Here is a 25,544-nt window from a genome sequence, read left to right as displayed (position 1 = left end):
GATACAAACAAACTGGATAAAGTTGTTGTAGTTTGAGGTAATGTCCTAGGCGTACTATCTAGAGAACAGGTGGAATATCTGTGTTCCCCTATGTTACCGTATATGGATTAAAGGAAGGAAGGAGCTCAGGAAGAGGCTGAAGTCACTCAGCACTCAGAACTCAGAACTCAGCACACTCATTATGTTAGACATCTACACCTTTGGGAAGGTGGTTCCCTGTTGAGTTACTTTTCCACAGTTAGGGGAGACCAGGGACAGTTGTAACACTTTTTGTGATTTTTCCAATAAGTCAAAAACCATTTACACTGGAATAGCCAACTTGCTGTATTATGAACTTCAATGTGTCAACTACTGAAACAATGTATATAAGTGGGTTTATGAAATATGTACAGGTTGCAAAATTTATTTAAATACAGTCACTCCAATGTTACAACACATCATGGTTGTAACACATGCCAGGGACGGTTGTAACATCTAAAATTTACTTAATTAATCATTTAAATACTCAAAATGAAAAAGATAAATTATCATTCATGTTATTGTGACTATTCATTTCTTTTTTTTAATTAGGTCTAATGATTACTCTCACACCACATGACAAGAAAAGAGGGGAAGGTTCAAGCAGCACACATGGTGTGATGGGGAGGATGAAGGTTCAGGCACCACACATGGTGTGATGGGGAGGATGAAGGTTCAGGCACCACATATGGTGTGATGGGGAGGATGAAGGTTCAGGCACCACATATGGTGTGATGGGGAGGATGAAGGTTCAAGCACCACACATGGTGTGATGGGGAGGATGAAGGTTCAAGCAGCACACATGGTGTGATGGGGAGGATGAAGGTTCAAGCAGCACACATGGTGTGATGGGGAGGATGAAGGCTCAAGCACCACACATGGTGTGATGGGGAGGATGAAGGTTCAGGCACCACACATGGTGTGATGGGGAGGATGAAGGTTCAAGCAGCACACATGGTGTGATGGGGAGGATGAAGGTTCAGACACCACACATGGTGTGATGGGAGGATGAAGGTTCAGACACCACACATGGTGTGATGGGAGGATGAAGGTTCAGACACCACACATGGTGTGATGGGGAGGATGAAGGTTCAGGCACCACACATGGTGTGATGGGGAGGATGAAGGTTCAGGCACCACACATGGTGTGATGGGGAGGATGCTGCAGGTGGTGTGTAGGATGCCACCGTTGCCACAGTGGGTGTTGGAGCTGTAATACATGCAACTGCATTCACTGCAGCTGCAGTGGAAGATGGAACCTGTGGTGTCGCTGCTAGCAGTGGGCGATCTGTGATTAGGGATGGTGCAAAGTAGCTATCATAAAAAATATCTCTTTTAAAAATCCAAATTCCAGTGCATACAAACCCAGCCTGAATATTTGATGGTGTTGCAGCCAGGGGAAGGACACTCTTCACAATGCTTGGCAGATCATACATGGTCATTGTCACTGACCACTTGGTTCAGGGACAGTTGTAACAAGGCGTTACAATCGTCCCAGTATCACCACACAGTGAGTTTAATCACTCTAGCTTGTTTCTGTTTGGAGGAATTCAAGGTGTTACAACCGTCCCATGTTACAACTGTCCCTGGTCTCCCCTACGCAACACGTATGTGTCATTCATCAGCTGTAGTCTGCTTGGGGTGTTCAACAGAAGCAGAGCATGACATTCCCAAGAACACAGGCCTGGGCTCCGTTGGACTTTTCTCCTAGTCTCCCAGTCCTGAACGCCTTTCACTGGATCTTATTCTTCATTAGTACAATTTTCTTTGTGGATTTTGGCAGTGCCAATGTTAGCGGATCTTCTGCTAAGGGACCCCTATCCCAGAATGCACTTCACACAGCGCTTTGTCATAGTTTCTGTGAATATTTGTAAGAAACGCACTGCAAGTGTAAAGTAATGCTTCAGCTTCTGCTGGTGTGTCAGCACATTCTTTAGAGTATTGGAAATGGGTTTTGTGTGTGTGTGTGTGTGTGTGTGTGTGTGAGAGAGAGAGAGAGAGAGAGAGAGAGAGAGAGAGAGAGAGAGAGAGAGTGTGCGTGTGTGTGTGCATTCTAAGCAGTTTGGGTGTGTGTGTGCAGCTGGATCTCCGTGCTGACCAACAGTAAGGAGGAGGCGTTGAACATGGCGTTTCGGGGCGAGCAGACGGCCGGAGAGGATGACCTGGAGGATCTGACCAAAGCCATCATCGACGATGTCCTCCGCATGCCTGGCAATGACGTGTGTTGCGACTGCGGGGCTGCAGGTGTGTGTGTGTGTGTGTGTGTGTGTGTGTGTGTGTGTGTGTGTGTGTGTGTGTGTGTGTGTGTGTGTGTCAGTCACGTCCTCCCACACATCACTCTTTATCATCAGATGTCCCTTCTTCTTGCTGCCAAACTCATTGTTGCCCTGCAGCTAGCGAAGGCTGTAGCCAGGTTTACACACGCACACAGTGCTGTCAGTGTCCTGTTCTCTGTTGGGGCTGGTCCAAGGATTCTGGGATGAGTGTGGTGCTGCTCTTTCAGTGGTGTATGGACACTATGAATGTGAACGCTTTCGATACAAAGTCAGTTGTCGACCTCCCCCGAGTGCTATGGACCCAGAGCCGCCCCTCTCCCTCCCCTCTCCCACTGCCCTCCCACCCCTCTCCCACTAACCCTCCCTCCCCTCTCCCACTGCCCACCTGCCCCTCTCCAACTGCCCTCCCGCCCCTCTCCAACTGCCCTCCCGCCCCTCTCCCACTGCCCTCCCGCCCCTCACCCACCCCTCTCCCACCCCTCTTCCAACTGCCCACCTGCCCCTCTCCCACTGCCCTCCCGCCCCTCACCCACCCCTCTCCCGCCCCCCTCTCCCACTAACCCTCCCTCCCCTCTCCCACTGCCCTCCCTCCCCTCTCCCACTGCCCTCCCGCCCCTCACCCACCCCTCTCCCGCCCCTCTCCCACTAACCCTCCCTCCCCTCTCCCACTGCCCTCCCGCCCCTCTCCCACTGCCCTCCCTCCCCTCTCCCTCCCCTCCCTCCCCTCTCCCTCCCCTCCCTCCCCTCTCCCTCCCCTCTCCCACTGCCCTCCCTCCCCTCTCCCACTGCCCTCCCTCCCCTCTCCCTCCCCCCTCCCGCCCCTCTCCCACCCCTCTCCCACCCCTCATCCACCCCTCTCCCACCCCTCTCCCACTAACCCTCCCTCCCCTCTCCCACTGCCCTCCCGCCCTCTCCCACCCCTCTCCCACCCCTCTCCCACTGCCCTCCCGCCCCTCTCCCACTAACCCTCCCGCCCCTCTCCCACTAACCCTCCCGCCCCTCTCCCACTAACCCTCCCGCCCCTCTCCCACTAACCCTCCCGCCCCTCTCCCACTAACCCTCCCGCCCCTTTCCCACTGCCCTCCCGCCCCTCTCCCACTGCCCTCCCGCCCCTCTCCCACTGCCCTCCCGCCCCTCTCCCACTAACCCTCCCGCCCCTCTCCCACTAACCCTCCCGCCCCTCTCCCACTAACCCTCCCGCCCCTCTCCCACTGCCCTCCCGCCCCTCTCCCACTGCCCTCCAGCCACTCAGAGCACGTTAGACGTCGCTGTGGAACTAGAGACACTCATCAGCACTGGCCGGCAGCTGACACTGGAGACTGCCAGAGACTGAAGATGACTGTTAGGCGCCAAGGACCTGGGCGGTTCTGGGTGGTTCTGGTCATCTTCCGTCTGTGTGGACCACATATGTGGTTGAGGATCTTTTATATCTTCAAGTTTGTCTGGAGGCACTCCAGCTTGGCAAAAGACAACCAGAAGAAGCTAGTGAGTGCTAGTGGGAGTGTGTGAGCGTGTGTGTATGAGTGTGTGTATGTGTGTGTGTGTGTGTGTGTGTGTGTGTGTGTGTGTGTGTGTGTGTGTGTGTGTGTGAGTGTGTGTGTGAGAGAGAGAGGAAAGGCAGCAATGTTACAAAACTGGCCTATGCAGGTGCTGAGATCACCAGGAGACAAACTGAAAAGAGGGAGGAGTCTGACTGCTGGGAGGAGTCTGACTGCTGGGAGGAGTCTCATTTCTGTCTATCCACTCAGTCAGGAGATTAGCCACAAACGCTCTCTAGCCTGTATCTGGTGTATTCTGATTGTTTCCTCTATACAGCTTACATCATACACAGTTCCACACACATTGAGGCCAGACTTTCAACATAATGTGTTTTGAAGATTTTTACCTCGACAGCAGCTTGTAGCACAGACAGCAGCTTCTAGCCCAGATGCTAGGCAGCGTTAGCATTAGCGCTGTGTCAGCGTAGCGGCGGACGGGTTCAGGTCTGCTGCAGTGTCCGGGTCAGGGGAGGACAGAGGCCCCCGTGCGTCATCACACTGCCGCTCTCTCTAGAGTAAGAAGCTTAAGCTCCCTTACACTACGCTTTAATCCACGCTCTCTAGTACCTGATCCAATGCGGATTTGTATTATTCTGAAGTCTCCGTGTTTTCCCATTTTGCTGTAACTTCATTCCTTATGGATTTTGTGTACTTATTTAATCGTTTATTTAGTAGCACAGCAGGAAATTGTTTGTACTTACACTCTCTTTCCACAGTGAACCTGCAGGTTATAATAACACACTGTTTCCTTTTCCTTAGTGTGTGTGTGTGTGTGTGTGTGTGTGTGTGTGTGTGTGTGTGTGTGTGTGTGTGTGTGTGTGTGTGTGTGTGTGTGTGTGTGTGTGTGTGTGTGAGTGAGTGCATGTGCGGACATGTGCACGCAGGAAATGTCACAGCAAGCATTACTCAGTGCCCAAACGCTTTCCTGTCCTCAGAGCTGTGCGCAAGTTGAGCACAATGATATCAAAGTGTACACTTATTGTTTTATACCATATCATAAGTCTAAGCACGCCCCCTAGTGGTGAGTGCCTGGAAGTGTCTTACCTTTGGCCTGATTTGCCCCTCGTATCCTTGACCTTGCCAGATCCAAAATGGCTGTCGACTAACCTGGGGATCCTGACGTGCATCGAGTGCTCAGGCATCCACAGAGAGATGGGGGTCCACATCTCACGCATCCAGTCCATGGAGCTGGACAAGCTGGGAACCTCAGAGCTCTTGGTGTGTTGCTGGACCGATGTACTCCTGAAAATAACCGTGTTTCACACATGTTGATGGTAGATTCATTTTCTTCCCCCTCTCAGCTGGCCAAGAACGTTGGGAACAGTAATTTTAACGAGATCATGGAAGGGAATCTCCCTAGTTACTCTGCTAAGCCCACGCCGTCCAGTGACATGTGAGCACTCCCAGCCTCTGTTGAATATTCATCCTCTTGTCATGAATATTCATCCTCCTCCTTATTTGGTGTTACTGAGCACTGTTATATCAACCTGAATGAAATGTAAACTGAATCAGTTAGTACTTTATACATTCATTTGGCCTGTTGTACTATATAAAATGAAATAACGATGTTGCTTTTGGTGTTCCTGCTTCAGGACAGTTCGCAAGGAGTTTATAAATGCTAAATACGTCGACCACAAGTTTGCGAGGAAGACGTGCAGCTCGGCGGCGGTGAAAATGATCGAGCTGTGCGATGCAGTCAGGTCACGTGACCTGTTGGCCCTCATCCAAGTGTATGCTGAGGGGGTGGAGCTAATGGAGCCACTTCCTGATGGCGGACAGGTGAGTTAGGAGGCTTTGATAACACATACTGCCGTGTGCATTAAGAATGTAGTTGAGAAGTTCACCGCATACATGTGTGGCGACCACACTGTCCCCGACACTGGAGCAGCTAGCGTGTTTCTCCAGGGACGCCTAACTCGAAATGGGTCAAAGTCTCGTTTGGGCTGAGGCCTTTTGTCCTAGTGCTGTACATGTTCTGCTCTTCCTCATAGGAGGCCGGGGAGACGGCACTGCACTACGCCGTGAGGACCGCCGACCACACCTCCCTGCACCTGCTCGACTTCCTGGTTCAGAACAGGTGAGGGGAGCACATTCACAAGGCCCACTGAACACTGACATGGGGGCCCACTGAACACTGACATGGGGGCCCACTGAACACTGACATGGGGGCCCGCTGAACACTGACATGGGGGCCCACTGAACACTGACATGGGGGCCCACTGAACACTGACATGGGGGCCCACTGAACACTGACATGGGGGCCCACTGAACACTGACATGGGGGCCCGCTGAACACTGACATGGGGCCCACTGAACACTGACATGGGGGCCCACTGAACACTGACATGGGGGCCCACTGAACACTGACATGGGGCCCACTGAACACTGACATGGGGGCCCACTGAACACTGAAATGATGTGGTGACCTGGTGGTGCTGGTAGCCCCAGGGCGGTGTGTTTGAGCCTGCGGGCGTGCTCAGACACGTGTGCCGGAGGGCAGTGTGTTCCTGCTGCTCTCGAGGCAGCTCTGCATGGCCTTCTTCTCAGGAAGAGCACAAACCCAGTGGCCTCCAAACGTCGCATTTATTCAAGATTGCGGGGATCGTCTTCATGTTGTGCTTGAGCATGGCTGTCCTGTTGAGTTCACCCCATATAAATGTGTGTGTGTGTGTGTGTGTGTGTGTGTGTGTGTGTGTGTGTGTGTGTGTGTGTGTGTGTGTGTGTGTGTGTGTGTGATCTAGTGGAAACCTGGATAAGCAGACAGAGAGAGGAAACACAGCCCTGCACTACTGCTGCATTTACGAGAAACACGATTGCCTCAAACTGCTCCTGAGAGGCAAACCTGCTACTGATATTAGTGAGTCACACGCTCTCTGAATGACTCCCACTCCACGGCGCCGGTGTCATTCTCAGACACGCCTACTCTAACAGCAATCTCTGATTTTTCTTCATTCTTCCCATAACATTGGGCCATTAGTGGTCTCAAGGAACTGGCCCGATAGCTGATCCCAGGGAACCTTCTGGTCCTGTTCCATCTGTGTTTTCTTGGACAATCCTGCACTTCTGGCCATATAATTTGTCCTTTAACTACTGTTCCATAGTCCAGTAAATGACCAATGACTCATGGGCCGTCTGCATTAGAACCGAAAGCCAGTGCCAGCTCATTTAGCAGAGAAGTCTGAGCAGTTGTTCACCACACACAGAGCTGTTCCATTTCCATCCTGATAGAAAACATAGAAGCATGTACATCTAGTGTTCTCTTCACACTTGTGAATGTGGCTTTCCTGTCGCCACAATTTAGGAATTATTTGCAGAGTACTCATTAGGTAGGTTAGTACACGTGTGGTGGATAATTTCTTCTAATTGCAATTAAATTCGGCCCTGCTGGACTAGTGTAGGAGACGCAAGAATCAGCCAGGAGTTTGGTCACCATATTTCTGTCCTGTTTTTTTTTTTTTTTTTTTTTTTATAAATTGAATGTTTAATATAATGCCCTACTTTGGAACCATACAAACACATATTTGATTTAATATTGAACATGTTCCCTGAGTCTTTAAAGGACATTACTAATCTCTACCCTTATATTAAAACACTAGTCTACACACAAATCCAGTGCAGTTATTGTTTCTGTACTGGCCTTCCATTGGTTAACATTTCTTTTCAGCCAATCAGAATGGCGAGACAGCACTGGATGTGGCAAGGAGGCTGAGACTGGACCAAAGTGCAGAGGCTGTGAGTAAACGCGGTGTTGGTTCCCGTGTTGGTAATCTCCCCGCAGGACATAATTCTGGTGCTGATATTTTGGTACACTAGATGGCAGCAGAGAGTTAAATTGAAAACAAAGCCTGAGCATAGTTTTGTGTGTTTTGTGCTGTCAGTTGATGCAAGCTGCAGAAGGCAAGTTTAACCCTAAAGTTCACGTGGAGTATGAATGGAATCTTCGACTGGAAGAGTTGGACGAGAGTGACGACGATCTTGATGACAAGGTGAGGGTCAGACTGGGCATGTAAACACCAGCTGATTGGCTCATTGGTTCACTTGTCTCACTTTCACTTATGCACACTTGCCAAGCTCTGACCAATTATGAACACACAATGTAACCCCTTTTTGTTATGGTTAACGTTTTCTTGCGGGGGGGTTGGGGGGTGTATATGTAATCCAACTCTTTTTTGTTTTTTTTTTTTTACTGTTTGTTTTCCGCTATCTTCCCCAGCCAAGTCCGATAAAGAAAGACAGGAGGCCACAGAGTTTCTGTCACTCTTACAGCCTCTCTCCTCACGATAAGCTCTCTCTCCCGGTGTTCCCCGGCCAGCGCGATAAGCAGCGTCTCTCCTACAGCTCCTTCAGCAGTCAGTACAGCACCTCCACCGACTGCCCCTCCTCCCCGCTCACCGAGGCTCCGCCTCTTCCCCCCAGGAATGCAGGCAAAGGTAAACCTGACCTCTCTGGTATATCTTGGCTCCGCCTGTGAGATGCTGTAAATTACTTTTACGGAGCGTACATATGCCCACACGTTAGATGTACAGTTAAATCAGCGTTTTTCATTTGTCGCTGTGCTCTGAGAACAGCTGACAGTGGGACCCAGTACACTGTAATCTCGCATTTCTGCCTCTGCCTGTTCATATACTTCACAAATATGCTTTCGCACAACAGCAGAACTATCACTCTGCTTCTCAAAACCAAGAGCCTTTCACAGCTCCTAAATAAATGGCCATCTTCCAATGTCCATTCTCTCTCTCTCTCTCTCTCTCTCTCTCTCTCTCTCTCTCTCTCTCTCTCTTTCTCTCTCTCTCTCTTTCTCTGTCTGTCTCTCTCTCTCGCTCTCTCTCTCTCTCTCTCACACATACACACACACACACACACACACACACACACACACACACACACACACACACACACACACACACACACACCTTGCTCAGGAATGACATTTGTCCTCAGGGAAATGGGGGATTGCAGGTGCTCTTTCCAGAAAGACTAGCTTCAGGCTTGAGAGAGAGGTAGAGAGAGGGGGAGGAAGAGAGAGGAGGAGAAACCTGGGGGGGGGGCAGGCGTAGAGAGGGGGGGGGGGACTGAGGGGAGGGCGGGTTTGTAGTGGGCGGACATGAGAGACGGCATGCAGAGGAAGGAAAAGAGAAGGCAGATTGCGTCAGAGTAAACACCACTCTGTGCACACATCAGCAACACACTTCACTCTCGGGGAGGTGCAAGTACCCAGTACATGATTAATGTGCCATGAGACGATTAGCAGGAGCACAGCTCACCACGATCTGCTTCAACCTCACAGTCGGAGTCACGGGGGTGGCAGCGTTTCAACTGAGCGCAAACTCAAAACCAGCTGTAGCTAATTCACGTGAACACTAGCACAACCAAGGCAACAGTGCCTAGTTCTGCATCTCGCACCCTGCCGCTTTATTTATTAGCGATTGCCGATTTGACATTGTGCATTTCGACCTTATATAAATGACGTACTTCATGTAAATTCTTCTCCTAATTTCTCTCCTTCTTTCTTGCTCTTTTTCTCTCTGTTTCTCTCTCTCTCTCTCTTTTTCTTGCAGCTCCTCCTCTGGCGTTTCTTGGCTCTCACTCACACTATGCTACTCTGGCTAGCACTCGACCGTATATCAGTGATTATCTACTTTTATTATTTGCATATGCCCCTCCCCCCTTTAAAAGCACTTATGACCTAACTCCGCTGCTTCTCCGCCCACTAACACTGCATCATGGAGTCGTGTCATCCGGGCGTGCCCACTGCTGCAGCGGTCCGTAGCATAACTAACAACCTGTAGTCAAAACAATCTCATTTGGTGTCTCTTGCCATTATAACGCTTGGCTGCATCTTGCCCTCGTGCCTGAACCTTCATGAATCTTTTCCTGGTGATCTCAGACTGAGCTTTTCATTGGCTACTGTAGTTCAGAGGGTCTTGCTTTTGGCTAAACTGGAATGCCTAGCCTTCTCTTAGGAAATATTTAAAAAGCACTGTATAATTCTTTTTATTATTTGTTCAGGAGGAATACTCTGTCTTAATTGTGTTTCTGGGTATTTCTGTCTGCAGTCATATTAACCATGTCCAGTCTGGTGGTGCTGTCTTTCGTGATTTTGCCGTGCATCACCTCCGCTGTGCTAATACACTCTAATACACTTTAATACACTCAAATACACTCTAATACACTGTCACACTGCTGGCCATTGTTCTGGACCCTGTCACTTTTGTCTACTTCAACTTCAGTTTCAACGCTTTAACCCTCTTCCTGTCCCATGACCGCTGACGACACAGACGAATCTTCACTTCCCTGCACGGTTTGGGTTTCAGCCCAGCTTAAATCAGCCGCCTGGATTAGAATCCTCATGGCCCCGGTACTCAGCTCCAAGAGCTGAAGAATGTCGCAATCAGAAATAGCCTTAATAGAGCCATTGTGAGCTGAAGCTGTAGATAAACGTATCTGCTCTATAAAATGTAGCTCTATCTGAGCGTTGCAAAATGTGGCGTTCTGCTGAAAATTACTCTGGCATGCTGCGTTTTTTGTTCCTCCTCCATATCATTCTGTCTATTATCCTCTGTTTATTGATCCAATAGCAGTTGACTGCCCTTGTCTTTCCCCATGACCTCATTGCATGATGTTATTTTTTTGTTTGTTTTTTGTTTTGTTTCTTGTTTGTGTTTATGTTTACCTTCCCTCTAGCCCCTCCCTCGTCATCCTCCCCTCTCTCCCCTGGCTCCCAGATCCCTGGTAACAGCAACTCCACCCTGTCTAAGAAGAGGCCCCCGCCCCCTCCCCCTGGACATAAACGCACGCTGTCTGACCCCCCCACCCTGCTCTCACATAACCCTCCCTGTAAAGGTGCGCCCCCTGCAGGCCTCTGGCCTCCAGTACAGCTTCGCTCTAGATCACCATTCCTCCTACCTGGCTTCAGGTGTCAGCTAGATAACTGTCATTTTAGCTCACTTGCAAGGTGTTGTTGAAACACATTACTCGTTTCAGTCCAAGATGATTAAAAGAAAAGCAGACTGTTGTATAGTGGTAGAAGTTGTAGAAAATTGCCTTTAAAAAAAGCTTGTTTTTGGGATGTCAGTTAAGATGTGATGTCAATCGAGTGTGATCCATAAACACTTTGTAGTAAATCCAGTCTCTAACTAGGTATGCTATGATTTATCGGTGGGCCCTTTTAAATTAAGCATATCCTTCGTCTGAATGGTAATATCATTCCGACTAAAAATGTCTGCATATTTTACTATTCTGTTTATTGTAACATTCAGGAAAACACTGCTAATTGGAGTATGTGATGCTAATTGCTAATTGGAGTATGTGATGCTAATTGGAGTATGTGATGCTAATTGCTAATGGGAGTATGTGATGCTAATTGCTAATTGGAGTATGTGAGGTGAAGTCACTGTCTCTCTGTACTGCAGGTCTCCTGCTGGAGGCTCACGTAGCTCATGTATAGTTCATGTATGTCATGGTCAGGTGTCGGTAGCAGTTGAAATAGTACAGCCTATAACTGACGTGATTAAGCGTGACTGAGTTCCTGTTCAACTGCTGACCTTGTTAGAAATGTTTGGTTTGAATGTTCCAGCTATGAGGAATGGGAATAGCTCCCAGCTTCATTGAGTATGTGCTGTTTATAACCAAGTTCATAACCAGTTGTCATTTACTGTGTGCCTGATGTATGTGGTTTTCTTTGTAAAACCAATCCTCAACTCTGTTTTTAACCTTAAACCTCCGTTTCTCAACACAGATTTCTTTGAATGGGAATTGTTATGTACCTGTCTGGTTTGTCTTGTTATAAGCCTCTATGACAAAAACATTTGAGCTCACATTGTTTATATTCGCGAGTGTAAACATAAAGAAGCAATAAGTTGCGTTATCACCTGACAAAAAAAAAAAAAAAAAATACCAAAGACGACCCACATGTTTGATGCAGCCTCTGTAGAAAAAGCGTTTCCCCAACCAGATGTCACCTTGTGGTCAGTCTTTACTTCCTGCTCTTACAACTACATTCATCCTCCATCACTGTTATTCATTTTGTGTTAACTCCATTTTGTCAAGTCTTAATACTGTAGTCCAGTTATGGCCCCTTAGAAGGACCTGCTGCCGAATAAACTGAAGTGCAGCCTAATCAGAAAGCCCAGCACAGCACATGGAAGGCTCAGACTAAAAGCCCTGCCCTTCACCCCCTGACCCTTCCGTTCAAACTGACCAAGCTCTGCATGACACCGAAGAATTTAGGCCACGTTCAAGCCCGGCCAAACCCAGCCATGGCCCTGGTGCCTGAGAAGCTGATTTTGTTCGTACTAAAAAGTGTTTGTCTTACTAAAAAGCTGAACAAAGTCTCTTGAGATGATTTTATTTAAGATTTGAATCCAGAATATTTTTGGAAATTTGATTTGGAAAACCTATGCAAAGGTATCAGGTCTCTAGGCCCATCGCTGGGCATGGCCTGATTCTGCAGCTCGGTTTTGCAGCTTGTATGGTTGTGTAGCAGAGTCCAACAGTGTTCCCACGTGTAATTGAGGATCAGGTCCACTGCAGTGAGTTTGCTTTGAAGTACCTTCACATCACTATATTAATATATACCTTTCAATGCACGAATGCTTTCAGGAAGTGACTCCACGCCTCCACCCACCAATAAGATGTCTCCAATGACTAACCGGTTTGAAGGCATAATACAACAACAAAGGTAATCAAACTATTTTTCATTATGTACGGTGAATGCATGTAGTATATATAAAATGCAGGACACTGTTGGTTTCAATGATTATAAATGTGAACATTTGTCAGGTTCGTCCTACTTTAGATTCTTTGTCCATTTAAAAAATAATATCAGTTATGAAAGAAAAGCTAACAAACACTATGCCAACATTTAGACAATAAAGTGTCTAAATGTTGGCATATGTTCAAAGCAAACCAGCCATGGCATTGCATGCTCCAGAAGTGTGAGGAGTAAGATGCGGCTTGCACCAACTTCAGAAGCCCACCGAAAGGACTCTTGATTAAGATGTTTCCATCTGTACTTTCCTTTGGTTCAGTTAAATGGGGCTGTTTTGTAATCTGTTTATGAAGTCACTCAGTCCCAATAATTTGCATTGTAAAGGTTATTCATGACCACAAAGTTATATTTGTTCTTTGGCTTTGGACTGAAAGCATCTAAGTAGCTTTTCTCTGACATGCCATTGTTTGGACATGCAAAGCAGGCATGTGAGTTGGGACATGGAACAAAATGTGATGACACGTTCCAGACTCCATGGAAATAAATAAAATTTCACGTAGTAACTGCTGCTGGCCCTCAACCACAAACGTATTGGTTCACAAATGCTGTTCATGACAGAAATGTGTAGAATCGGACACTCCATCTCTGTTAAACCACTGCTTATCTACACCATAGGAATCCCAGAATTGTTACTGGTAAATGTAGACTGTCTCAGGATAGGGAGTTTAGCTATTTTTAAATCTTTCACAGAACTCACCACCTACTGATTTCTATTCTTTTGAGAAAAAAGCTAGAATTTTTCTCATAGTCCATTCTAGGTACATTATACTTGCTTATCTTGTGGTTTGTTTTTGTTTTTACAGTGTTATTTATGTCTGTTTATATGTATATTGCAAGATATTGATGCAAAAATATTTGCTGAGTTTTGCTTTAGTGACATGCCTCTGAATCTGACTAATATTAAGCACTTATAAAATGTCCTCTCTATTCTTTCATAGAATGTATTTTTAATTTTTACATCTTGTATTTAATTTTTATTGCAGTGTTGTAGTTTCCTCTCCCTGTATGAACAAGCTATTATTTTATTTCCTGACTGTTGCATTTTTAGCGCTACATCCAACACCACTAAGTCTACACTTGGCCCTAGGGTCCTTCCCAAACTACCTCAGAAGGGTAAGATACATGTTTACTGAATTAGCCAAACTACAATGAATGAAGATCTAAAAATAATTTCAGTTTGTCATTGTATGTGCAACATGTCTTTGTGCAATGAATTCATGTGCACTACAGTAAGCTCAAAACCTTGACTATGGCTGAACCATGGGTAATATTGCTTCATATGCTGTGTGCAACGATACACTTCTTATTTGTCCTCAGTTGCTCTGCGTAAGATTGACACCATCCACCACCCTTCTGTGGACAGATCTGTCCAGCTTCCAGAGCCTTTACTTTTCCAAAAGTCTCCGCAGGGATCTGACACTCCACAGAAAATTCCACTACCTGACAAACCCCAGCCTGTAGACCTACCAACTAAACCTCACCCCTCAGAATTACCCCCTAAACCTGGGGAACTGCCCCCAAAGCCACAGCTTTCTGACCTACCTCCCAAACCCCAGCTTGGTGATTTGCCACCCAAGCCTCTGTTAAAAGACCTTCGACCCAAACCCCAGCTGACTGAGATTCCCACCCCCAAGCCCATAGCTCCCGAACCTGCTCCAAAGCCACCTCCTGGAGAGGTGGCACTCAAAACAGAGACCCCGGACATGCCCATGGCCAATCAGGAAGTAGAGCAGCCTCCTCAGCCCACCCACTCTATTGAAGAAGCCAATGGGAGCCCAGCAGCCCCCCCTGAGATGCCAGTACCACTGCCCAGGAAGTTCAGCACCGTGAGTGTTTTCTTTAAGAGCATTTGGACAGATGGTCACAACAGACAATTAATCACAACTGGCAATCTAACGAGCTGTTGTGTTTCCCCCCCCCCCGATTTATCCAGGGGAAGAGTAAAACGAGGCGAGTGAAGACCATCTACGACTGTCAAGCAGATAATGACGACGAGCTCACCTTTGTGGAAGGTGAGGTCATCGTGGTGACTGGTGAGGAGGACCAGGAGTGGTGGGTGAGTAGAACCACAGCATTCATGAACCCTTGTACTTCTTATGGTCGCTGCCAGGGCACCACAAGAACTTCTTGGCTTTGGGTTTGCCATGTTCTCACATACACGACTAAGCTCATGGAGGTCTCAGAGCCTTTTTTTAATGTGCAGATCATGTGATCACCTGGATTGCAATTCACCATTAGAACCTCCTTTAGTACAACTCTTACCTCATGCAGACTTTTCTGGGAATAATCTAGAACATTCTCAGATAGTGGTTAAATGTAAAGGAAAGCTTAAACTCATGTTCTATAGACTATAGAGGTTAAAAAATGTCTAATTGGATTTCAAAATGGAAAAGAAATTCAATGCTTAGAACCCACAGGCATCTAGTGCAATCAGACAGAACGCTGTAGAGAGCTGTAGTGACTTTAAGGGTTCTTCATTCTCTGTATTTGTCCTTATCAGACCTTATCAGTTAATCATTGCCCATTCATTTACAGTAAGCATCAGTCCAACATGCTTGGGACTGGCCCTAATGATTGATCCACGTGTGAATAACATAAAATGTATTGTGTAGTCGAGGTTTAAGGGCCACAGTCCAGATGACTCATGACAGCTGAAGGCAGCCATTGTCAAACTCCTTAGCGTGCTGAACACTGTGAAAATGTTAGCTAATACTTTCATTTCCTCAGCATCAAAGTGTCATTTCTGAAGTGAGCTTTGAAACCATAAACATCCTGTGTGGTTTTAAAGAATAAACTCTCAATAGACTTGAGTTCAACGTGTACCCACATTAATGTGGTACTTTATGGAAATTACTGGTTATATCTCACTTCCTTGTGCATTTTTAGCTGTGCATGATGAAATATTTCAATGTAACCTTTTTTTTTTGTTTTTAGATCGGGCACATTGAAGGAGAGCCAGAGAGGAAAGGTGTCTTCCCCATGTCCTTTGTCCACATCCTGTCTGACTGACAACCACCACCCTGAGCCATGCAGCCGCCCTACCTTGTTCATCTCTTTCCAAGTGAAACGCTGTAAATAGCTGTGGAGATCTCAACAGGACTTTAAAAAAAGTGAAAATAAAACCACAAAACGGAACATAAAATGAAAGCCCTTATTAACTTCCTCACAATCATGGAGTGACTAGTATCTAATTTTACCAGTGTTATCATTCCTGTTTAACTGTAATGCAGTCTATCAGAGCAGTGTCTGCACCCAGCATTTACCCATATTCAGCTGTTAAAGTTTTTGTACATAATGACTGTATAGATTGGTGTTGGCTGCACACACACCCACCAGTGAGTGTTTTGGGTTTGTGTGTGTAAATATACAACCATGTATAAGTGTGGCAAAAAGTAAAAAGGTGTGTGCTTGTTTTGTGCCCTGGGCCAACTACACCCAGGGTCAGTTCTGTTTAAACAGTGAACTGTGAAGTATTGATAGATTGCTGGTTGTTGGCACAGTCTGTGGGCACGGAGGCCGTGCAGCGATCATGTATTCGAGACAGGGCACCAACTTCCATGCTCAGGATGCAAGAATAAGTGTCAATGACTCAAGACCATTGACATCAGAGCTCAAATGACTTTACCTCCACATCTGTGTACCACTATAGCACATACAATGTTGGGCAACTCCTCCCCTTTGACTTCTCTCTTCCATGAAAATGAACCTGCAAGATGCATCCCCCATTAGTTATGGTTCAAACCCGTGACCACTGGCTCTTTGTCTCAAGTTTCCTTCCACCTCTACAGATCTAAGATTCAAGTCATCTCAGAGGACATTACTCAAGTCTTATCTACATATTACATTTTAAAGCCCCCCCCTTGCAGAAACTGGTTCTCTTCATCCCATTTATTGATGACCACCAAGGACCAATACTTGAAGCATTCCAAGCAGATGGGAATTTTCTAGTTTTAAAAGACTCAAAGGTATTCGGTATGTAGTGGGATGAACAAGATCATAATGCAACACGACAGCAATCCCATGCTGCCACGGCCACAAACTTATTCTAGACCGTTTTATGCTGGAGACCATTTTAGAAAGATACTCAGGTCGTCAATACATTTGAGAACGGTAAGCCTAAAGCAAATCCCAAACTTTGCCACTCACCACCCCCCAAATGTCATACAAGTGACCTGTAACCACCTGTTCAATTTTGTAACCACCAGACCCGATTCAAAAGAAAAAAAAAAGCTGTTTAAAATGGGTGAAATTAAATTTATGGTGTAATCACTCCAGATCATTTTGAATTATTTGAAATTGTGGGAAGTCTGTGGAAGCAACATTATACTGTAAATACAGGCCTGACTAAACACCTCCAGCTTACACTTCACATGGACAAGGACAGCTAAGGCAAAGAGGGACGCGTTTGCAGACAGCGAGGGAGGGTGCCAGTGTAGCAATTTTTACATACATTGGTATTACAGTTTAAAATGAGACTTCTTGCTTTAGTATCATTACCCGGCACACAATTGGTAAGATGAGCCCAGTTGCATTTTCCTGCAACTCCACCACCAATACCACAAGGGCATTAAAAGGGCAAGGATGAGATTCGGTTCCAAAACTGAATTGACAAAATGAAATTTAATTTGCAGTCCAGCAACTTAATTTCTTATTACAGGCCTCTAGTCATTTAATATTCAAGACAATATTCAATAAAGCCAGTTTGGCCTACTCCATCTAAAAGAAGCAGCTTAATCTTCAAATTAACAATGCATTTAGCACAATTAAGTCAAACTTAACCTAAACACGGATTTAAGGTTCACATACCAGACTGCTGGTAAACAAAAGCCAAATCATAAAAGGGTTAAATGATCAATTCATTTTGATACTTGAGCTTTCTGTGCAGTTCTCTTGGTCTGCTCCACCTTCTCCACAGACTTGATCACCCCCACAGCCACCGTCTGCTTCAGGTCCCTTGCAGCAAACCGCCCTGAAGAGGAAGATGGTATCAGTTCAACTGTAAAAATTCAGTTGATCCCCAGTCCCACGATACCTACTTTACAGCAGTTTCTCCATTGGTGTGGTACGTCTGCTGGCAGAAGGCACAGCTAACAAAGCTCACCTAAGGGAGGATAGTTGAAGAAGCTCTCCACACACAGGGGTTTGATGGGGACGAGTTTGACCGTGGCAGCATCTCCTGACACCAGGTACTGGGGCAAGTCCTCCAGTTTCTTCCCTGTACGACGGTCGAGCTTCTCCTGCAACTCCACAAAGCGGCATGTCACGTGCGTGGTGTGGCAGTCCAGCACAGGAGAGTAGCCGCTCTTCACTTTGCCAGGGTGATTCAGAATGATCACCTACAGAAAAAGGAAATTACATCAGTCACTCTTCTGCCTTAATGCTGCTTTTAAAACCCCCAACACCTGTTTGAAGGAAAAAAAAAAAAAAAAAAAAAAAAGGGACAGGTCACGCATCCATCTGTGGCTTACCTGAGCAGTAAAGCTACTAACATCAGACGGTGGGTCCTGCTGAGCATTGCCAGCAACGTCGCCACGTCTGAGGTTCTTCACAGCCACGTTCTTGATGTTGAAGCCTACATTGTGTCCTGGCAGGGCTGTCTGAAGCCCCTGGTGATGCATCTCAATCGATTTGACCTCTGCAGTCAACTTGGCTGGCGAGAAGGTCAGAACCATTCCTGGCTTCAGGATCCCGGTCTCTATCTTTCCCACGGGAACCGTCCCAACTCCTGGAATGGAGCACAAATGGACAGCGTCTCAGGTAGGGCCCGGTACAGCATGTAAAAAGCTTTAGTATTTGCTGCAGAAAGAGTAAGAAAAAGCAATAAACATCCTGACCTCCAATCTTGTAGACATCCTGCAGGGGTAGGCGGAGGGGTTTGTTAGCAGTTCGCACTGGAGGATGCAGAGAGTCCAGCACCTCCAACAGAGTCTTGCCACTTGAAAAGCCATCCTTTCTCTTTATCTTCCACCCCTTGAACCAAGACATCTAAAAAGAAAATGGTTAGAAATGGCTTCAGTTAATCCTCAGAGGCAGAAGGCTGAAAATATCTGCATAATTGTAGTATTAATGTTTCACCTTCTGTGATGGTGCAAGCATGTTGTCACCACCCCAACCAGACACAGGAACGAAAGGCACCGCAGTTGGGTCGTAACCAATCTTCTTGATGAAGACCGTAACGTTCTTCATCACCTCCTCAAACCGGTTTTGACTGAAGGGCGGTTCAGTCAGGTCCATTTTGTTGACGCACACAATGAGCTGCTTGACCCCAAGGGTATAAGCTAACAGGGCGTGCTCCCTGGTCTGTCCATTGCGTGATATACCAGCTTCAAACTCCCCCTTTGCTGCAGATACAACCAAGAGAGCTGCATCTGCCTGCAGGCACAGAAGTAGTAAGTAGACAAAAAAAACCCCATAAAAATCTTTATAAGGCTATTAGTCTCTTAAATTGATGTTTAGTATGTCAAAAACGCCAAACATTGTGGCCTGCGGTTGGTTTGTACCTGCGAGGTTCCCGTAATCATGTTCTTAATGAAGTCACGGTGTCCTGGCGCATCGATGATCGTTATCACGTACTTCTGAGTGTTGAACTTGAGCAAGGAGATGTCGATGGTAATGCCACGCTCCCTCTCCGCTTTGAGTTTGTCGAGAACCCATGCGTATTTGAAGGAACTCTTACCCATCTGTAAAATAAAACTCGTTTTAGATTTATACAAGTGTTTAAAAAAGTAGTCCCTATATCCAATTTCCAGACCCAAGACGCTCACCTGTGATGCAGCCTTCTCGTACTTCTCCAGGGTTCTGGGGTCCACACCACCACACTTATAAACCAGATGGCCCGTGGTCGTGGACTTGCCGCTGTCCACATGGCCAATGATAACCAGGTTGATGTGAACTCTCTCTTTGACCATGTCGTACAACCCGGGATCGCTAGATGTGAAGGATTAAGTTAACCACTATGTACTTTCGCCGAGGCTGCCAGTGTAGAAGGAGCCGACTGTGCTGACAAATTATATAGTTTAACTGAGCAAACATGTGGCTTTAATTAAATCGCCTAATTTCATTAATATCAGGTGAGTTAAATGACGCATGACCAGTTATAGATTCGTGAGCCTTAAAGTCTCTCTCTCTCTCTCTCTCTCTCTCTCTCTCTCTCTCTCTCTCTCTCTCTCTCTCTCTCACACACACACACACACACACACACACACACACACACACACACACACACACACACACACACACACACACACAGTCTTGTTACGATAATTATACTTCGCATATTACATCTGATGTACCAGTCCCAAAGAACAGCAGAGTTGCTACAAATGTAATAATTGTTTCATAAGTCTATCATTTCTACCAAGATAACGGATCAGGTGTGGCGGTCTCCAGCAGTTGCTCGAGTGGACCACAGGGGGTAGCAGATAATCATCAGTATCTAGTGTGAACTGCCGTTGCGCGACTAATGATCGAATCGATTATCCGACACATTATCTGTTTGTCTGTTTAAGAACATCGTTCTCCGGTAAGACCAAATGAGCGGTTTGAGATAGTATTGACCTTATTTTAATGAACCTGTTCAAGAGAAGCTCAGTGACGTTTCACTAACCCGGAAATAGGAGTGAGACAGCTGAGAGAGAGAGAGAGAGAGAGAGAAGTAAGTCACTCTTCCCGGAGCTTAGCGTGGTACCGGAGCACCAGACCCGTCTCTTCACACTTTACACGTAAAGGTATGTTTGCTTTCAGTGTTGTTGTCCTTGTTCGGGTCAGGACAATGGGTTGTGGTCCGAATAATCGGTGGGGTTTTGTAAATATTGACGAGACAATGCAGGAGTGAATGAAGCGGCGTGTGACTGAGTGTTGAGATGAGAAGACAGTAGACACGAACTTGAGATGTGAGTCTTTGAGAAGGTAGGTTGGACCGATGAGCGTTGCAGCAGTAGTCTGTCCTAGATCGACGTAAAACTCCTCTTCAGGAGCCAATGTATCCTTATCTAATCCGAAGCAACAGCTCACGGTGGTTTATAGGTAGTAGACGTCCCCTCCCTCCCAGGATCAACTACAGATACCACAATACTGACTAGTTAGTTATGCATAACCTCTCTATGTGCTGCTGTTAAATAGAAATTGTCCCATATACTCTACTAAGGAGTTAATCTTGTTTGCAGCTCATTGATGATTGGGGCTGGGCTTGCAAATAGCTCGCCTTAGTTTTAATATAGTAATACCGGATGGGCATGTCGAAATCTGTGTAGCAACGAGATAATCCGCTGTTGGAACAAACGCAGGGCATGTCAGTCGGTTCCCTCTTTCTCTTCTCTCTCTCTTACACACACACACACACACTCTCTCTCTCTCTCTCTCACACACACACACACATCTCCTCCCTCTTTTAGATAGCGTTTAACCTCTTCCACACGAGCCAACTTTTGCTTTCCTGACCTCTTAAGTTTCTTTTGTGTACTGCCCAAGCACCAACCTCTAATCTTGCAATCTGCAAGATGCAAACGTGCCTCCACGGTCGAGTGGCGACGCTGCGTCCTGGAGCGAGCCTGGACTTCCGTGCGCGGTGCCGATCACTGTTTAATTACGCTCTTTTATTGGACATCTCACAGCCGTGCATGTCGGAGGGCATATACAATGAATGGCATATTGCTAAGACTGACACGCTCGACATCCCCTCCCCCGGGATGCTGAGTTCGCTGCCGTGGAGGCGAGGAGCTGGGTCGGTAGGAGATGAAGGACCGGTTGCACGCGCACTGGGCGCATCACCATCGTACAGTGAACAGTGCTTGGCCGTTAACTGTGTCCTTTATGTTAAAGTGTCACATATCCCGCCTGAAATAATCAAATGTATTAGGGTAACGTCTTTGGATGAATTAGGAATATCCCGTAGCCCCTGTTTCTGCGTGTCCTCTTCCCCTTTTATGGTATGTAGGTAAAAGTCTGAAAGTGGAAGCAGAAAGAACACAGGAAGTTGGTGTGCTGGTCGTTTCGAGGCAACTGTGTGTCAGCGCTGCTAGACGCGTATGTAGTGCAGCCAAATTAACTGTTGGTCCCAGCATGGCCATTTGTTCTGTAAGGCATCCCATCTGTGTGAGTGGGAGGATACTGGGAGCTCTGGGTGGCTGTGCATCCTGTCTGCTACATCAGATTGTGGCTGTGCCTGTGTGCACTTGAGCAAGGTGTCACCGAGCAGGCCTTGATTCAGAGCAGAGACCTCGGATCAAAACCACACTGCACAACTTCTTTCTTTCTTTTAGATATGCGTGTTTTGCTTATTAGCTCAGGGTCGTTTGCATAAGCGGCTTTGTCTGATATGGGTGTTTGTCTGATATGGGTATTTCAGACAACACCAAATTAGAACAGGTTGATTGTTGACACTGGACTTGTGGGCGGAAAAAATGCTGAGATGTGCTTTTCAGATCCACGCTGCTTTTTTGAGGATGTGGCCCAAATATGTTATCTCGATCCACATCAACCTGTGCTGGTGTGCATGAATTCTGACGCTGATACCGAAGAGGTCACAGAAATAGAAGCACAGCTCACTTTGTTGGTGAAGTTTGCATGACATTAAAAATAACCCACGATCCCCTATACAGAGGTTGGAGACCATATGCTGCCCGGACAACATTTAGCCCCTTTGTTAACCGAATGGGTTTATGATGTTCACCTTGAAAGGATGTCAGGATGTGTGATCAGTTACCATTGGTCTTGCTCTGCGAATGACAATCGGGTAGCAGCTGGTTAACACAACCGTCATCGGAGCATCCGATCTCACGCAGCCGTAGTTGAACCTGTGTTTACCCAGCATGCCTGCTGCTGTCATACCAAGGTGCGTCTGATCGAGGCTTTGGTGCCCGTGCACGTTTGCCTACACAGCTTTGACTGTTCTGCCCTTCCGGACCCACGGAGACGTGCCCCACCATGGCCACTCGCCCTGGCACACGGCCCGTTTCGGCACGTCGGGTCCGTGGCTCTGCTCCTGGCATTGCGGCGTGTGTACGATCTTGATCACGCGCAAGGCGCCGTGGGCACCGTGTGCTACCTGTTTACATCTTACATACAATCTTTTATGTATTACGCGAGGTGATTGGTCCTGGGTTCAGACGCCTCATTGTACCGCCTCGTCCTAAAACACAAGGGGATAACTGTTTGTGCTTCTCTTGCTAGTGAAAAGAGTTTACAACTAGCATCAGACGCTGTTCTTCTGTCCACATGTCTATTCATTAATGAAAAGTGTTGAAAAGCAGCGTGACAGGTGTAACTTGCCCCTAGGCACAACGGGTTTGGTTTTATTTATCAGCCGTATGCATCTTCGTACTCTAAGCTTCTCTTTGCACATTGTCCTTCACCTTCAGCTCATTCTCCTCCAGATCTCCTCAGACTCCCTGTATGCTTGTGTTCAGGGCTGCAACGTACTGCAGCTGCTTAGAGATTTCATTGAGTGGTGCGGTTTAATTCTCCTTGACCGTCAAGTGTCCAACCTAATCATAGAGTTGGTGAGCTGTGGGGGGTGGGTACTAAATAAACAATTTAAGCGAAATAGATAAACACTTTGTAATGGAGCCCCTAGAGGTGTCCACGTAACCAGGTATGGTGTGAATGCGTCTTTTGGGAGCGGTAGTGATGTGCTACTTAAGTTTGACTTAAGTGTGATGTGCTTCATGTTGAGGTGTGCTGGGGAGATACTGGTGCACGTGAGCACAGGTCAACATGGGATCAAATCACCAGTGGTTATTAGTTGGTTACTTGTATGTAATCACATGCATTTCAGCAATATGTAGATTTGGGCTCGGTGAAAATTATTAACGAACTTTTCATTTATGTACATCTGAAGCAACGTTCAGATGTATTTGGTATTTTTTTGGAGTGCTTGTGTAGTTTTGCTGGATATTAGCATATTGTTTACAAGGAAATGGATTTGAATCAAGTCTCAAACGAAGCACATTTGTGGTTGTTCTAGCAACCTTTTGTCTGTGTGTATTTTTCGGCGGAAAGAACTATGAATGACATTTATATAAATGAGATTTGTTTACTTGTTTGTTTTTTAGTGGAGTCTGTTCTTGGTTGCACTCTGTTTCCACCTCATTTCCATCTCAGATCTTCCTGAGCATTGGTAGTTCTGCACAGCTCTAGGCCATCAGCACCATAGTGTGCATGGAAATATGCAAGGTAGCTTCAGTGTTGCTATTAAGTTGCTATTTAGTGTTCGTTGTGTTAATACACACGCCCTTAGAAGAAGATCGATGGTTTCGTAGGCGCTAGACGTGTGGTATTGGGTGACGTTATGTTCCTGTTGAGTAATGGAAGTGTTTAAAACATGCCAGTTCCAACTGTTTGTAGTCCAGCAGATTTCATCTTGCTGTTTCCTGACATGTACCAGTGGTTTTTCCATTTTGAACCCCTGCCATTCCAGACACCATTCCACCGAGCAGCACGTCCTGAGTGACGTGTGTTGGGAAAATGTACGGTCTCCCGTCACCCTCCCCGAATCCCGTCTGACTGCGTACGCAAATGTGACCAGCCTCACCTACGTCCTCCAGAAGAGTGTGAGACGAGGCAGCGTCCTATGTGTTCACATACAGCTGATAAGGCTGCCAAGCCTTTTAAAGACGCACACCACGCTCGAGGAAGCCAAATTGCACCACAGTTGCATCAGCAATAATGCTGGTAAGCTTATGTGATCGGTAAGCAAGCCGTGAAATTTGCAGACGTTCTTCCAGCGAAGGTTCAAGAGTTTGGTGTTTACTTTAACATTCCAAGCAAGTGAAGCCCCTTTTGCAGTTGGAATTTCCTTTTTTGTTCTACAAGGTGATTTATTGATCAGATGGTCTGAATTTGCCTCTGGTAAAATCTTTTGCTAAGTGTGGCCTCGTTATCAGCAAATCTTGAATGGATTATTTCTGGACTGCTAAGTACCTTTTATACTCCCTCCTCAGTGGTGACGTTTAGAAGTATCTTCCGAGCAGGTGCTGGAGCTCATTCGGGCTTGGACCTTCTCTGCGTTTGGCCAGCCACGCCTATAGGTCACATGTTGGGAGAGCAGCCGTGGAGTCTCTCTGGTTTGCTCTTGGGTGAGTAGACAGAGACTGGGAGAGCAAGGCGAGACTAGTGGTTTGTGCTCCAAACGTTTGAGCTGAGGATCTGCTTTAGCGATTCTTAGGAGATGAAATATTTGCTGTGGTTGCAATGGTGCATTAAGCAGACTTGGTCGGACAGCATGGTGAGGACGACCCAAGGGAGGAATTGTTTGTGTCTTGTTAATTGTGTTCGGAGTCAAATAAAAGATTATCATAATATACAAGAGCTGTCTGACAACCTCTTCTTAATTTCTTCAGCACGATAGAGGTATTTCTTAAAAGAGGCAAGGAGAGTGGTCTGTGTGCTAGACTATATTGAACATATTGTTTCAAGTATTGGTCATTTGTTCTATAAGACATTTCTGACTCATGAATAATGTATATGTATGCTAAATTATGCGCATTATGTTTTTATAATGCATTTTGGATTGTGATAGCCAGTTAGTTGCCAAGTGCACCGGTGACATTAATCTTTGCATGAGGAGGAGAGTGTGGCCGATGTTTCTGTATTGATCTGATATGGGTATCGTGTATTTCAGTTTCAGCTGATATCAGTCCTATATTTTTTCAGTAAAAGCCACGGTGAGGCTATGGCTCAGTTGTTTGGGTTTGGGGTGGGTTTTTTTTTTTGCATTTTATACACTACATTTTACATATATCATGCATGGGCATGACAGATAAATATAAATAAAACAATATAAATAAGAAGCTAAAACTTTCTTCCCCGTGTACCCGCTACTCAGAACGGCTCACTGACTACTGAAATGTACACAATAATTTGGGCAATTCTAATTCCACATGAGCTTAACAATAACCTGTTCTGCACAATACACAAACACACACACACACACACCAGTAAACT

The 25,544-nt window shown here is 46.4% G+C and overlaps 3 protein-coding genes across 6 annotated transcripts in view; 2 read left to right on the top strand and 1 right to left on the bottom strand.

Moving 5' to 3' along the window:
* Positions 1–16,876, top strand: part of asap1b (ArfGAP with SH3 domain, ankyrin repeat and PH domain 1b) — a 59,282-nt gene extending 42,406 nt beyond the window's left edge. The window contains exons 15-30 of one of the 4 annotated variants that reach the window (XM_077012248.1): positions 2,099–2,262; positions 4,917–5,050; positions 5,134–5,225; positions 5,425–5,611; positions 5,824–5,909; positions 6,574–6,689; positions 7,497–7,564; positions 7,711–7,818; positions 8,046–8,262; positions 9,391–9,459; positions 10,517–10,675; positions 12,434–12,512; positions 13,651–13,715; positions 13,920–14,428; positions 14,536–14,658; positions 15,537–16,876. In XM_077012248.1, the coding sequence (XP_076868363.1) occupies positions 2,099–2,262; positions 4,917–5,050; positions 5,134–5,225; positions 5,425–5,611; positions 5,824–5,909; positions 6,574–6,689; positions 7,497–7,564; positions 7,711–7,818; positions 8,046–8,262; positions 9,391–9,459; positions 10,517–10,675; positions 12,434–12,512; positions 13,651–13,715; positions 13,920–14,428; positions 14,536–14,658; positions 15,537–15,611 (2,251 nt within the window). In that variant the 3' untranslated portion in view covers positions 15,612–16,876. The remainder of the gene's footprint in view (positions 1–2,098; positions 2,263–4,916; positions 5,051–5,133; positions 5,226–5,424; positions 5,612–5,823; positions 5,910–6,573; positions 6,690–7,496; positions 7,565–7,710; positions 7,819–8,045; positions 8,263–9,390; positions 9,460–10,516; positions 10,676–12,433; positions 12,513–13,650; positions 13,716–13,919; positions 14,429–14,535; positions 14,659–15,536) is intronic. The other 3 variants (XM_077012250.1, XM_077012251.1, XM_077012252.1) reach the window with 3 other exon arrangements.
* Positions 16,877–17,203: 327 nt separating this feature from the next.
* On the bottom strand, positions 17,204–19,613 carry eef1a1l3 (eukaryotic translation elongation factor 1 alpha 1, like 3). The gene is made up of 7 exons (XM_077012253.1): positions 19,367–19,613; positions 19,103–19,282; positions 18,678–18,974; positions 18,437–18,587; positions 18,071–18,327; positions 17,704–17,938; positions 17,204–17,571 (listed from the first exon to the last, which is right to left on the bottom strand). The coding sequence occupies exons 1-7, from the start codon at positions 19,508–19,510 to the stop codon at positions 17,459–17,461; spliced, it is 1,377 nt and encodes a 458-aa protein (XP_076868368.1). The 5' UTR covers positions 19,511–19,613; the 3' UTR covers positions 17,204–17,458.
* Positions 19,614–20,109: 496 nt separating this feature from the next.
* Positions 20,110–25,544, top strand: part of fam49bb (family with sequence similarity 49 member Bb) — a 33,611-nt gene continuing 28,176 nt past the window's right edge. The window contains exons 1-2 of the mRNA XM_077012254.1: positions 20,110–20,124; positions 20,219–20,329. The gene's annotated coding sequence lies outside the window, so the exon portion shown is untranslated. The remainder of the gene's footprint in view (positions 20,125–20,218; positions 20,330–25,544) is intronic.

The sequence above is a fragment of the Brachyhypopomus gauderio genome, chromosome 7, assembly GCF_052324685.1.
Source record: "Brachyhypopomus gauderio isolate BG-103 chromosome 7, BGAUD_0.2, whole genome shotgun sequence".
NCBI classification, from domain to species: Eukaryota; Metazoa; Chordata; class Actinopteri; order Gymnotiformes; family Hypopomidae; genus Brachyhypopomus; species Brachyhypopomus gauderio.
The sequence above is the reverse complement of the archived record's forward strand: the minus strand, read 5'-3'. Positions and strand labels throughout refer to the sequence as shown.